Source organism: Dicentrarchus labrax, unplaced genomic scaffold (genome assembly GCF_905237075.1).
Source record: "Dicentrarchus labrax unplaced genomic scaffold, dlabrax2021, whole genome shotgun sequence".
NCBI lineage: Eukaryota > Metazoa > Chordata > Actinopteri > Moronidae > Dicentrarchus > Dicentrarchus labrax.
In genome coordinates, this window is record NW_026136702.1 from 24,488,374 (window position 1) to 24,502,813 (window position 14,440).

Consider the following 14,440-nt stretch of genomic DNA (forward strand, 5'->3'; position numbering starts at 1 on the left):
TTTAACACACAGACCACAAGGATCAAATCAGCCTTATCATTCTGACGTGGGGAGAGAACATACAGTAATGTTTGTGTTTCTGCACAAGTAGTGGTCAAGTATTTTTTTGAACAGTGCTTGTGTAATCATAAATTCACTGTGTGCAGAGCCCTGTATTAAGGAACACACTGTAGTCTTGATTCTTGCTTTCCAACTGGATGCCATCTTCAACTACAGTTCACTTAGCATTCTCATTTAATGCTCCTCCTTATTCTCTGTTTTCTACTGTTACCCTGTGAACATGGCAGACCAGTGAGTCTTTACCCTCCTGATGTCCGCCCTCTACAAATAATGGATGCCCATTTTAAAAGGTTGATTTAAAAAAAAAAAGATCCAAACAAAAGCTTACATTGATGTAATCAGCCTGAGCCAATCATGATAAGGTGTTGGCAAGGTCCGGGAACAGAAGGGGGGAGCTGATACTGGATGGGAGATAAGGAGGGAGGCAACTGGTGCCTAAAGGTCCTGATTACCTGAGTCAATAAAACCCAGTGTGTGAGCGGCTCAGGTGCACTTTAGCATCACATCCTGCCTGAAAGCTGGACCAACAGTCAGTCAGCTCAAACAACTGGTTTTGGTTCTGCAGGTCATAAAAGGTAAGTACTCCTACATTTACTTAATGTGTGACTTTAGGCATCTTTACTAGTATAGGCTGATGTTGACAATAGGTTAAAGTATCATGAGATTTATTTCCACATAGTCATTACTTTTGTTCATTCATTTGAGTCTGTCAGTCAAATGAAAATAAAATAAACTGAAACACAAATCTTAAATCTGATCATAATACAACAAAACCAAAATCAATAACAACAAAACAACCACAACTATCAATAAAATCAATAATGTTCTAAAATAAAGGCAAATGGTGTGCCTAACTAATAATTACAACACAGCTACATTAAGTACACAACCACACATAAAACTAATAATAAATAAGATGACATCACATAGAAAATCTGGATATTTGGTCATAGAGTCTGTTTTCTGCAGCGTTTGTTAAAAATTTAAGCACTTACTGATTCTCTTTTGATTTTGATTTATTTGGCATCTCATACATATACTGTGTGAAACACTGCAACAAAAACATTTCATTAAAAATGTGGAGGATAACACCAAGAAGTTAGAAAAATAACTTATTTCCTTTGAAGTCTGTTTGGTAACATGCTCCATTCTAAAGAAAACTGAATGTTTTAAGAAGTTCGTCTTAGGCTCTAGACAGGGCAAAAAACTTGCACCGGACAAATGCTGGTAAAATATGCAAGTGACTGCTAAATTTCCTTCACTTATCAGACACAAAAAACAGTGGTAATCTACTGAGTGGTAGGTCAAATCTGAACATTCACTTGCCATTAGGCCGGTAGACAAGAAAGGTCTTTTTGCACCCTGGCTCTGGGGGCTCACTAACTGAAATTTATCCACAAACCAAGGGTTGAATATATGTATATATATCACCTATGACCTTTTCAACGCCGACCTCAACGACTACAGCCACGTCATGGCAGTCATGTTCTCCGTGCGTCCGTGTGTCTGACCCGACTACTCTCAAAAAGCTCTCAAAGATTCAAGTACACCTAAACATATAAACTTCCTCATGAGTGTGATCTGGCTTCAACTGAGACCCCTGACAGTATCGCTGCCTTATTCTGGGCTAACTGAAGTTCAATGAGATCCTTTTTATAAGCAGCAGACCACATGACTAAAAAGTGTTGGTCAAGAGTAACTTCTAATAATTTGATGTGATTAACTGACGCCTTGTCTAAACAACCAGGTCTATTAGCCAATTTCTTCCGTTTCTAATTTTCACATTTGATGAACCTGTCTATTTGAGACTCAAATAATGCCGAGATCAGATACAATCCCAGCAAGATAAGTCATAAAATATATTTTATATCAGAGCTACTCTCCTGACGCTACTCCTGTACACTCACGCTTTTAATCTATGATAACATCAGAAATATCAACCTATTTCTTTCTGCCAAGCTGCTGCTATCATTCATTTTTCCGCCGCTTTCTCATTTGGCTGAGCTCCTGAGGCTAAAGGGTGCCGCTAGCTCCAAACTCCAGCAAAGATGAATGCAGGTGTGCTACCGTGAAGATGACTCAAGTTCAATAAGTCATGGATTAATGTGATTGATTGAAAAAAGAAAAATAAATCCTCTCTTTATTCGTCAATGAAAACTTCGGTCAGTTTTTGCATTCAGGGTAAAATTTTAAATTCAATCTTATGAATAGTTCCAAAACATACTAATTTGCAACCACACGATGTAGATGTCCTGTAGATATAGTGCAGTTAATTTATGTCTACCTGAAGCAGAAATCCCAGCTAAGTTCTGCTGTTAGCAAACATCGACCCATTTATCCATTAATAATTATATTAATGGATAAATTCCAGGGCGCAGGCTCACTGCCATGGTTTACTGACACACCTTGGTTAAATGGAAAACAGCCATCACCACTACTTGGTATTGGTCCATCTGTGCTTTTCCAGCGATCAGTGCATTTACATGCACCTAAGTAACCGGATTACAGTCGGCTTACTCCAGGGAGTGATCGGGGTAGGGGGTTTGGTAGGTAGAATTCGTATTATCTTAAAAACTGTATAATGAACCCAGATAGTGCACTTTTGTGTAAAACAAGTGGTTTGGATGAATTTTGAGAAGATTATTTTCTGTTTGACAATTGACTTTACTTTAAAATGTACTTTTATTCACACACGTGAATCAACTACTGAGATACAGACCTACATATACACGTTTTTAAAGTTTTCTAGCTAAAATCTAAAATGAAGAATGCCTGCCTCATGAAGCTTTGGCGACCCATATGTTGGGAACAACTGCTCTAGCTGGCCTAACAAACACTTATCAAGCAGAGAAGACCATGCCTGCTTCAAAGACGTTGTTGAACTGAAATGATGTTGTCTTTGTCTCTTGTTCACAGCCAACCTCTTCCCCTGCCGCTGCTCATCATCAACATCACAATGCCTCATCGCAGCTGCTCCATTGAGATTAACAACTCCTCTGGCTGCTACACTCTCGCCAATCCAAGGTTAGGTGTTGCTTTTGTCTTTTTTAGAAAGTATTGAGAGTACTTATCAAACCTGACCATGGTGCCAGTATTATTAGAGTTATTGGTTTAGTTAGGGATTTTGTCAATATTGACATGCTACACATCAGATCGGTTAGATTCTCCACAATTCAATCATTAATTCGTAATAGTTCCTTTTTACAGAAACCATGAGCATCAATAGGTATCAAATGAATGATTCCTAATCAATATGTTACTCTAATTTTTATTCAAGTAATATTCATACTGGTTTAAATAAACACTTTCATAATATTTTCCATCGTTGCCAAGTTTTGTGCAAAAGGAATGAAAGGTCTGTCCCATAAAGACGCTTGTTCCAAATAAAGGCAGGTTGAGTTCAGTCACTGAAGTAAATAAGAACCTGGGCCATTCATTGAAGTAGATGCTTTTATCTTTTAAAAATCTTCAAATGTGGTTGTTTTTTCAATATAGATTAGCCCAGCACATAGCAAATCTAAGTACAGGACAGGAGGAAGTTGACTGAGGTTCTGACCGAGGCTTACTCAACTGTAGAGCACAAAGCAAAAAGGGGCAGGACTCAGAACGGGGCAATTGAGACTGTTTGTGGATGTAAACTGTATGATTTTGCGTGAACCACTCTGATATGTGATGTCTCTGTGTGCAGGGTGTTCACTGAGAGTGGCTGTTGTGAGGTCCCACTGCCACCCATGCTAGGACCCTGCTCCGCTGCCAGCGCACTATTCAACAAGACCACCGGCGCCGCAACCGGAGCCGTCGGCGTATTCACCTACGACCTTTTCAACGCCGACCTCAACGACTACAGCCACGTCATGGCAGTCATGTTCTCCGTGCCCTACGACCGAAACCTCTACTCCAACTGGTTCGCTGTGGGGATCTTTGAAAGAGGGAACGACTGCGACTACAATCTTTATGATATAATGTATAATGGAAGCGAAAATAATTTTGTAAGAGCAAAGGCTGACGGCTCCTGCATTTCTTTTGAGGGCGATTATGTTATTGTCAGTGCCTCCATGTCAGACTCAGGTGAAGCGGTGCTGAGGGTGGATATCAATGATACTGGAATGTATTAAGTCAAATGAAGAAAGATGCTACTGTTGTTATGCCATTTGAGATGATCACAGCCATTTTAATAAAATATTTCAAACTCAGTCACTAGCTGAAGTGGTGCTCATTAATTAATATACTTGAGTGTGTGCACTGATTGTACACTTAATATTGGTTATTGAAGGTTTTCAAAAGCTTACCTCTATTAAAAAACTTTTTAGTGTCCAAATCATGCCTTCTTTGTATTTCTCCATGTATAGATAAAACTCAACTCTATAGGGACTGAATTTGTTATTATTGGCATTTTTTTATAGAGCTGAAGCAGATTTCATTGGGCTTCCACAGATCTAGGTGATACAGGGCCGTTTCTGGCATTTTAATGCCCTAGGATAGATACCTTTTTATTAGAAACAGGATTCTCTGTGCATCTTCCAGCAACATGCAGCTGAATCAAGTGCTTCTCAGTTCAAGGACAGCAAATTTGCAGAGAACAAAGGACTGGAGCACGCTGATTCATTTGCAGCCTTTAATTGAGCAAACAGACTAAAATTTCATCAGTACTGTGTCTTCATCAGTGCACACTGATTAATTCCCAGCCTTAATTGTGCAAACAGACTTGTTGGTGTCGAAATGTTAGTCTGGTTTGACAAATAAAGGCTGGGAATTAATCAGTGTGCTCCAGTCCTCCTTTGTTCTGTGCAACCTTTTTTAGAGATCTGATCCGATCCAATATCCGTATCAGGTGCCAAGACGTATTGGCTCGGATGTCACCAATCTGGATTCCATAATTTGATGGTTTTATGAATTATAAATGTGTAATATTGCAATTTTATAGGCAAACTCTTGCAGCACAAATTAAATCATGAATAAGTAGTTCCATCACTGAGGCTGATGTGATGTGCATCTCAATGGATTGCCAACAATCCGATACATTAAAGATATATAGGAAGTAACTACCAATGCGATAGATTTCACCCGTATTGTGATGAAGTGCAATTCAACACGATTTGATTAAACACAATGCGATTCACTGCAATATGATGCAAAAGAATGACAATGAGAAAGAAGAACCGACTGTCTAAGAGGACCTGTTTGAATTTCATGATATGGTTTTTGCTTTGACGTGCAATGTGATACACTGAGTGAGGCTTGTGTTTGGCACTAATAATACAGTATGCATGTGTGTAGGTGTGTATGAGAAGGACAGGCACTAGAGGGTAGCAGAGTTTGTACAAGCTATGGTCAATAAGTGTTACTTGTTGGGTGCGTGTACGACATAGTCTTTTCTGGTTGGAAGGAGAAACACACCTACTGTTAAACATTATTAAAGACTTGGATATCAACAGGTTTATGGATATGCACAAATATGAACAACGACCTTTTCAAGAAGGTGGTGGAACAAAAGTCCACAACCGGTAGAAAACTTTGAAAACCCTTTTTGACGCAAAATGGCTCAAGCAGCTTTTACTACGGGAGCTACATTACTGCAGTCTGAAAAGGAGAAAAAAATCCTCTGTGGGATGTACAGTATGACTGGATTATGCACAACTGCAACAGGAATATTAGTGGAATATTCATTTTCATCAGCTATGTTAACAGATAGGAATATTGTCTTTTTCAGAATAAGGAAAAAAACAGAATATTTTGTGCGTGTAAATGTAGTCAGTGAGGCACCAGGACATCCTTAGAAATATAATATCTTTCATTAAATTTATCACAGCAGCCCATGTCAACTTGTTTTGATAAGAAATAACTGGTGACTACACTTAATCAGCTTTATATACACTGTTTGTGTTGCATCTGCATTGTAATAAGTTGTGTGAAAATATCCTTAACACCACTGTGTGCATATAAATAAAAGGAGGGTAAATCAAGTTTAGACTTACCAAAGACCAGAGCCAGACCATGTGACGTTCCCACAGCGATCACCCCTGACACTGTCTGAACACAAACACACAGCTCAGAATGGATGAGGCAAAACACCATGAAAAAATTGGCTACCAAACTTTCTGCCTCCACCAGCAGACACACCCACCTGAGGGTCTACTTTCTAATCAGTCATTATAAGAGTCTGAATGTTTTTTTCAATAGCAGTACTCTTATTGAGCTGCATCTCATTGTGCTTCTCTCCTACTAGAGTTGCAACGATTTGTCGATTAATTGATTTGTTGTCAACTATTAAATGAATATATAGCCAACTATTCTGATAATTCAATAATCATTTTGGGGCATTTTATAAGAACAAAATGTCTAAATTCTCTGATTTCAGTTTCTAAAATGTGAATATTTTCTGCTTTCTTTAGTCCTCTATCCAATACTAAACTGAATAGTCACCTTGGGCTTTAGGAAACACTGATGAACATTTAGCACCATTTTCTAACAACCAATCAATTTATCGAGAAAAATATTGACAGATTCATCAATAATGAAACTAATCCTTAGTTTCAGCCATATCTCCTACATCTTTTTCTCTAGGCCATACAAAGTCAGCCAGCAAAATAGCAATAGAGTCTTTCAGCTTTTCCTTTAAGCTTATATCATGTCTCTTTGTTCAGCTGAATAAACTATTAAATACTCACTATAGCAGTTGGCAGTCCAGCATCCACTTTGTCCTGAGGAAAACATACAAATGTTTTATTATGCTTAAACACAATCTTACACTTAAATCAACTCCAAAAATAGTCATCATTAGCTCCATAACAGCAATGACACAAGCACAATTCATAAGCACTCACTGTTTTGGGATGTTTTAATATTTCATTTGGTTCACATATGTTGGATATCTGTATCCCAATCCAAAACACTAAAAACAAACACAAGGCTGTCTATTTGACATCGAAGACTGATGTCCTCTTTTTTCTGTGTGTGTGTGTGTGTGTGTGTGTGTGTGTGTGTGTGTGTGTGTGTGTGTGTGTGCCTTACAGCAGCAGAGACGATCTGTGCAGAGATGCCCTTCAGCAGACTGTGTCGAAGAACAGACCCGTGAACTGTTGCATTCAGATCCACTGTCCTCCTCTTTCTTCACCCATGTACACGTCCACACACAGACACACAAACATAGGCACACACACAAAGAAGACATTTTCAATGTTATTACCTTTTATGTACAAAGATGGTATCTATCAAAAGTTATAAAGGGAAAACATTTTAATATATGGTTTGTAGTTAGAAATCTAAATTGCTTTAGTTTCCATAAAACATTTTATTCATTATGTATTTATTTTTTACTTAAAATCATAATACATTTTTTTATTTATTGTTATACAGAGTGAGTAAGTAATTAAGTTAGTTTATTTATATAGCACATTTAAAGAGCAGAATATCACCTACAATTATAACTTATAAATCAATTTTACAATATATAATTTTTTTACACATAGTTTTTGTTTTTCACAAGTAGCATAAAGGAAACTACGACCTGAATTTCATTATACAACCCTGACCAATGACAATAACCTTAAAAATGCTTTACAATAAGAAAAAGGCAACAAACATGAAAAATGGAGATCTAAAGTGACATAAAACTGATATGATTGTTCACGCTGAGGTCACATTGCAAAAATCCGACCTGTATCTGATTAGGACCACATATGAAAGTGGCGCCAATCAGAACTAATAAGATCGGATTTTATGTGGTTTGTGCTGTTCACACTGTCATGAAAAACAGATCTGAGTCACATATGAGTAAAAACAAATGTGATTTGGGTCACTTTGTCCTGCAGTATGAATGATCTCCTTTAGATCGGAGCACAGAGCGAGGAGCAATAACTGATCACAATGACCTTGAACTGAATTCTGAACTTCAAGTGAAGAGGAATCACAGTAGGATGATCTGGTCAGAAAGCTTAGCAGCAGTATTTGTAGGCAGGATGATTGGTGAGACGGGTTAAGAGGAAATAACAGCAGAGACCGGACAAAACCAAAAAAGCACAAATGATCATCCCCATCTCAGCCTGAGACGCAGTGCCTGAGTTTCACCATGTTCCTCAGCCAAAAAAACAGGAAGCAATAAAACAGCAAACACCTTGATTACAGGAGAGGGAAGTAAATGTAGACCACTGACTACCTTAGAGACAAGGCTGGATAGGGCAATAAATAAATACTTCTGCATACTACTGTGTTAAGCTGTGAGAAAGAATCCTCCACCCAAATCTTTATAGAATTAAGGCAGTTATGTAAAACAAACTATTTTGCTATATCGGGCTTAAACAAGATGTATAATTGAATATTATAGGAGATACCTTTAAAGTAGTGCTGTCAGTTTAACGCGTTATTAACGGCGTTAACGCAAACCCATTTTAACGGTGTTAACGCAAACCCATTTTAACGGCGTACAATTTTTTTAATCACGAGATTAACGCCTAGCACGCTTTGTAGTTTTTTCCACATGCTGTTGCGACAACTAGTAACGTTAGAAAAACTACAACACCACACCGGATCTAGCTAGACCGGAAACAAAACAACAGGCACGCCGCACACACTTGTTTAACAGTAGTAGACGTTACGGTTTGAGTGGATGGCGAGCGTGAGACGCCGAAATGGATGGATTCCTTGTTGTCTGAAAATGTCAACAGGCTTGTCTGTTTGAGTAACTGACTCAAAGCAAGAAGTAGTAGGCTTACCTTTTATTGGTAATCCTTACTGTTCATTCTTTCTGAAATAAGAGGTTGGGTTGAGCCTCTGGTGAATAAAGAGCAGCAGCCTGACTGCTATGTTCAAAGCAAACTTGAGAAAAGTATTAAGCCATGGTTTAACTGCACTATAGGCTGAGTCCTAGTTTACCTTACATGTGCACTTTGTAATCTATCGCCCTGTTTTGATCCCTTAGAAAGGGCTGTTGAAGGGGCTGTTTGTGTGACAAAGTATTTTTTTCACCCTTTTATTGATGGACTGTTACATTGTGTGAGAGATTATTTGCTCCAAGTGAGAATCTTAGTGTGAAATTGAACACTACAATATACGCCAATGTTGTTTTCAATAAAAACAACATTTGCACAAAGCAAGCCGATCCACTTTTCCATGTTGATAAGAGCATTAAAATGAGAAAAAATAATGGGACAAAAAGAAATCAAGGGACATTTAGAATAGATAAAAATGTGCGATTAATCGCGATTAAATATTTTAATCATTTGACAGCACTACTTTAATATGACTTGTCTGGCCAAGGGGAAGTATATACAAGGTATACAAGGTCTACAAGATCTGTGTGTGTGTGTGTGTGTGTGTGTGTGTGTGTGTGTGTGTGTGTGTGTGTGTGTGTGTGTGTCCTTGCCGTTTGAGGTGTGCTGGGTCTCCACTGTCAGAGCTGGCCAGAGAGGAGGTGTCACAGGAGTGAGCGTCCATGTTGTCTGTGTTTAGCACGCAGGTGTCCTCCAGCACAAACGGTTCCTCCTCATCCTCCAGCTGCAGACACACAGGGCAACAAAACAAACACACCTCAGCAAGTGGACACCCAAATGAAGTCAAACAATAGATGATGATGACCTGATGATGACCTGACTTTACAGTCAAGTCATCTGACTTAAAGCTCTCTGATGCTGTATAAATACTGTATATAATGTCTTGGAGCAGCTTATCTGATGAGCTGATTAAATTACTTTTAAGGAAGTGTTTTTTATACTATTGATAGCATGTGTTGCAGTACAGTACAGTGTAGTAGTCATAGAGTAACATGTCCTTCACCTCATTGAGGATGCTCTCCAGTGTGGGAGGCGTGTCCACTTGGGGAATGTCAAACTCCTTATCGTCGATCTGAGAACCAGTAGAACAAAGACACAGAGGGTTAGAAAGCAGTGCATTTAACCACGCATCAGCACTATGCCAGTGCTACTGAAGTTTGTAAATGCATCTCTGTCACTTCATCGTCCCTTTCCAGGTGTGAAGGAGAACATGTCACAGTTTGGTGGAGCTGGGTGGAACTATATAGGGTTCTACATTACGTCAAACTCCATGTACCAAAAAGAAGGATACAGGCATAAATTCGATGGGATATAATACTAATAGGTATGTTTTCATTAGTGTCAGACACTTAGAATAACTGATCTGAGTCTGCCCTTTCCATGGATACTTTCTCATCCAACTAAGTGAATTAAGGGTTTATTTAGAGACAACCCAACGTTGGTGATTGTTGGAAAGACTAACAAAGACAGTTCTGGTGAGTTTTATTGTATGTCTATCATGTCTGAAGTGTGTTTTACGATTTATCTGCTAGGTAGAATTACTAGTTTAATCATTTGAGTCAGGTGGGCCGTAGTGCTCATTGTTTTGGTCTGAGATGCTGGTGTGCAAGAAGAGTGTGAGGAAGATGAAGCACTGTCTGTAGACGCCCTCTCAGACCTGAGTGGAGGTCTGGGGCCATATTCGCAAAACATCCCGAGGCTAAATGTAGGTCCCACATTACGGAGGGACAGTCCTACGGATTTCTTCTTGATATTCAAAAACAGGTATTCCATTCACTGTAACTAACCACACATGCAATCTGTCCCAGAAAAAGTCGAACAACATTACAGGTGGGGAAAGATGTTCCGGAACAGTCCTAACTTCATGACTCCTACGTTTCTGACAAAGGGAAGTAGTACGGTGGCCGAGAAGGGCAAACACGCTGCAAACGGCAAAATGCTGCAAACACAGGAATGATGCAAAACCAAAAACACACACACACATAAAAACAAATGCAACAGAAAAACGCAGCAACAGAAGAATGCTGCAATCACAGAAACGAAGCAGAAGCAAAAACTTACAAACCCACAAAACAACTGCCAAAGAAAAATGCTGCAAATACCAAAAACACACAAAACAACAAAACAACTGATGCTGCAAATTCACTCCACAAAACGAGAGAGCGCCAGGCCACTAGTGGGACCCGACCTGAGGGATGGACCAGTCCTGTGGGACCAGACCCGAAAGACATGAAGAAGAAGATGAAAGTTGGCTAAGTTTTGGAGAGGAGAGTAAAAAGATAAGTTTTCGTTTATGTCTTTTTTTAAACACTTGGCCGTAATCTTTTATAATGATATAATATTATAATTATATTATTTAATATTATAAAAGAATATTACAATTATTATATTATATTATTATAATATTATATTATTATAATGTGTGTTTTTGGTATTTGCAGCATTTTTCTTTGGCAGTTGTTTTGTGGGTTTGTGAGTTTTTGTTTCTGCTCCGTTTCTGTGATTGCAGCATTCTTCTGTTGCATTTGTTTTTATGTGTTTGTGTGTTTTGGGATTTGCATCATTCCCTTGTCGGCCACCGTAAAGTAGCGGCACTTGAACGCACCACGGACACAAGTTGCACCATTAAAGCAACCTTTACTTTGAGTTTAATTTTGTGAGAAGTAGTGGAGTGGAACATGACACTAACTGACCATGTGAGGCACAGCTGGAGCAAACATTGCTGGTTTTAATGGATGTTCCGCTCCGCTTTCACAGCGCGGAGCTGCACCGTAAACAAGAACCCCATCACGTGATAATGATGAGCCTTTAGGACCGTGTAATACACTGAGACATTCACAAACACTCAGCCTGGAAACAGATAGTGTCTTTAAGGCTGTTCGCTTACTACAATTCAATATGACAGCACTGAAATTTCACAATAAAACTCCCAGCAGTCTTCCTCACATTGGACAGCTTCAGGAGAATCATTCGTGCGCAACTGGGTCTGATTTAAAGCGGTCATGTGACAATGTGGTTCGTTATGAACCGGGTTTATGCTATGGCTCCAGTGGATTGAAGCTTTAAGAGCAGAATTCCGAGCAGTCGCTGGGCAGTGCCACTTCTCCTGGTGTATGGACGCCAGGAAAACAACAGTGCTGCGGCAGCACACAGGTCATTTTCAGTTAAAGTCTTCGGTCGCCATGACAGTAGGATAAGTAGCTATTGTCTCACCGCGTCCACCTCCATCAGGTTGAGCTGCGAGGAAGCAGAGAGGAGGCTGCGGGCGTCCGGAGACTCCGACATCTCTGGGATAACACGGACAGCAGAGCTAGCCTGCGTCCCTACGCTGTTCCTCCGACAGGAAGTACATTTATTACATCTTCCGGTTGGCTTTTTCAAAATAAACTTTCTAAACCTACACAACTCACAAAAATACAAATGTAACATGTATAATATTAAAAAATAGAATATAACAGTACAAAAATAAAACTCATGACAGATTTCTAATGCCACTTTTAGATAATTCTATTCAATGTTTTACTTTAAAAAGAAATACATAAAAAAAAAAAAAACTTAGCTGTACACTTTATATAGGCACATATATATATTGGGGTCTTTTTCCTTTATTAGACAGGACAGCCGAAGATAGACAGGAAAGGGGGTAAAGACGGGATGACACGCAGCAAAGGGCCACAGGTCGGAATCTAACCCATGACCACTGCACCGAGGACTCAGCCTTTCTATGTGGAGCGAGCTCTACCAGCTGAGCTAGCAAGCAAATATTAATATATGTGATTGTTTGTGATTAAATTAATTAATTAATTAATACATTTCTGCCACCCTTTAAAGTCTCCATGCCACCGTCTGGACACCCAATCAATATTACCCCTGTGTCTGTTGAGCTAGGACACTTACGAACATCACCTCAACACAAACACATAGCCATAAAAAGTCTCTCATTTGTTCCAATATTATTATCTAACACGTATTTAGGTTAATACTTACAGATTAGTATGATTTTGCGTCCCATTTTGTGAAAGACATTTTCCCATTCATACCTGTCCAGTTGCTTGTTTTATGTGCTGGAGGAGTCATGCCAGGACATATCATGTGACTCCTATTGTGAATTGACCTCTAACAGATGACAATGCAGCGTGGTGGGTGGAGGATGCTAATACAAAGAAAAATAAATATGCATGTACTATTATGCTGTCTGATGCTACCCCCAAATGTAAATGCATACAATGCTTACAATTCTGGATCCAGTGAAAGGAAGCTGGCACTCTTTAGGCATTATTCAAGGGACTGGAGGGGTGGTTCCTGCTTTGGTCACCAGATCAGTGACACTTGCAGCCAGTTGTGACTGATATTTTCAAGCAGCAACAGTATGTGAGCTAAAAGAATGTCATAAATAAAGTGGCTCCACATAATATATGTCTAGTTTGGATCAGACCATTTCTCTTTGCCAAAAATCTGGAAATGGTTATTCATGCATTCATAACAGCCGGTACTGCAATTCCTTGCTTTCTGGCATCAGTAAAAAGTCCCTCTCCCGTCTCCAGCTTATCCAAAAATCTCCTGCAAGGATTTTGACTGAGACTAAGAAACACAATCACATCATACTGATCCCAGTTTCCTTATACTGGCTACCTGTTGCTTTTTGAATTGATTAAGATATAATCACTTACAACACCCTTAGAGGCCTACCCTATGTTCTGCAAACTGTCTTTTTCTTTAATAGATTTGTCGGGGCTTTTATTGCCTTTAATGGATAGTGACAGCTGTAGAGTGTTAGGAAAGGGGGAGGAGAGAGAGGGGACGAACCCCAAGCTGCTGCAGCAAGGACTCAGCATTGGTACCTGGGGCACCAGCTCTACCAGGTGAGCTACCAGGGCGCCCTGGCTCAACTTATAACTCACTTTCAAAAACATGGGTTTTTGAAAGGTCTTTCCTTGATTTCACTTACAGTGGCAAGAAGTAGTATGTGAACCTTTTGGAATTTCATTTTCTGAATAAATTTGTCAAAATGTGATCTGATCTTCATCTAAGTCAAGGGTATTGACAAATTCATTGAACACACTCAACATTCAAAATGGCAGTGGAAAAAGTAAGTGAACCCTTTGAATTAATAACTGGTTGACCCCCCCCCTCCTCCCTTGGCAGCAATAACCTCAACCAGGCGCTTCCTGTAGCTGTGAATCAGACCTGCACATCGTTGGAGGAATTTTAGCCCATTCTTCCTGGCAGAACTCCTTTAGCTCTGTCATTCTTTGGATGTCCCGTGTGTATGGCCCTCTTCAAGTCAATCCATAGCATCTCTATTGGGTTGAGGTCTGGGCTCTGACTTGGCCACTCCAAAAGGCGGATTTTGTTTTTCTGAAGCCATTCTGTTGTGGACTTGCGCTGGTGTTTTGGGTCATTGTCCTGTTGAATCACCCACCTTCTACACAGTTTCAGCTGACCTACAGACAGTCTCACATTATCCTGAAGAATTGTCTGAAATACTCGGGAATTCATCTTCCCCTCAATGATTCAAGCTGGCCAGGCCCTGATGCAGCAAAGCAGGCCCAAATCATGAGGTTTCCTCCACCATACCTTACGGTTGGGATGATGTTTTCATGATGATATGC

The 14,440-nt window shown here is 39.5% G+C and overlaps 2 protein-coding genes across 5 annotated transcripts in view; one reads left to right on the forward strand and one right to left on the reverse strand.

The window, feature by feature from the left end:
* The window catches only part of vps8 (VPS8 subunit of CORVET complex), a 41,515-nt gene extending 29,339 nt beyond the window's left edge, over positions 1-12,176 (reverse strand). For all 4 annotated transcript variants that reach the window (XM_051422726.1, XM_051422710.1, XM_051422717.1 and 1 more), the window contains exons 1-6: positions 12,042-12,176; positions 9,832-9,900; positions 9,422-9,552; positions 7,072-7,168; positions 6,729-6,761; positions 6,036-6,090 (exon numbers count right to left, since the gene is read on the reverse strand). In XM_051422726.1, coding sequence (XP_051278686.1) covers positions 6,036-6,090; positions 6,729-6,761; positions 7,072-7,168; positions 9,422-9,552; positions 9,832-9,900; positions 12,042-12,113 — 457 coding nt within the window. In that variant the 5' untranslated portion in view covers positions 12,114-12,176. The remainder of the gene's footprint in view (positions 1-6,035; positions 6,091-6,728; positions 6,762-7,071; positions 7,169-9,421; positions 9,553-9,831; positions 9,901-12,041) is intronic.
* Positions 538-4,253, forward strand: LOC127377043 (DELTA-stichotoxin-Hmg2b-like). Its single transcript, XM_051424607.1, has 3 exons — positions 538-635; positions 2,977-3,084; positions 3,749-4,253. Exons 2-3 carry the CDS (start codon positions 3,017-3,019, stop codon positions 4,173-4,175), a joined length of 495 nt encoding a protein of 164 aa, XP_051280567.1. The 5' UTR covers positions 538-635; positions 2,977-3,016; the 3' UTR covers positions 4,176-4,253.
* Positions 12,177-14,440: the final 2,264 nt, after the last annotated feature.

Bases quoted from the DNA above. Each gene is read 5' to 3' on its own strand.
- LOC127377043 (XM_051424607.1), top strand. From the start codon at position 3,017: ATGCCTCATCGCAGCTGCTCCATTGAGATTAACAACTCCTCTGGCTGC. The intron at 3,085-3,748 runs GTTAGGTGTTGC...CTCTGTGTGCAG, and splicing joins TACACTCTCGCCAATCCAAG to GGTGTTCACTGAGAGTGGCT.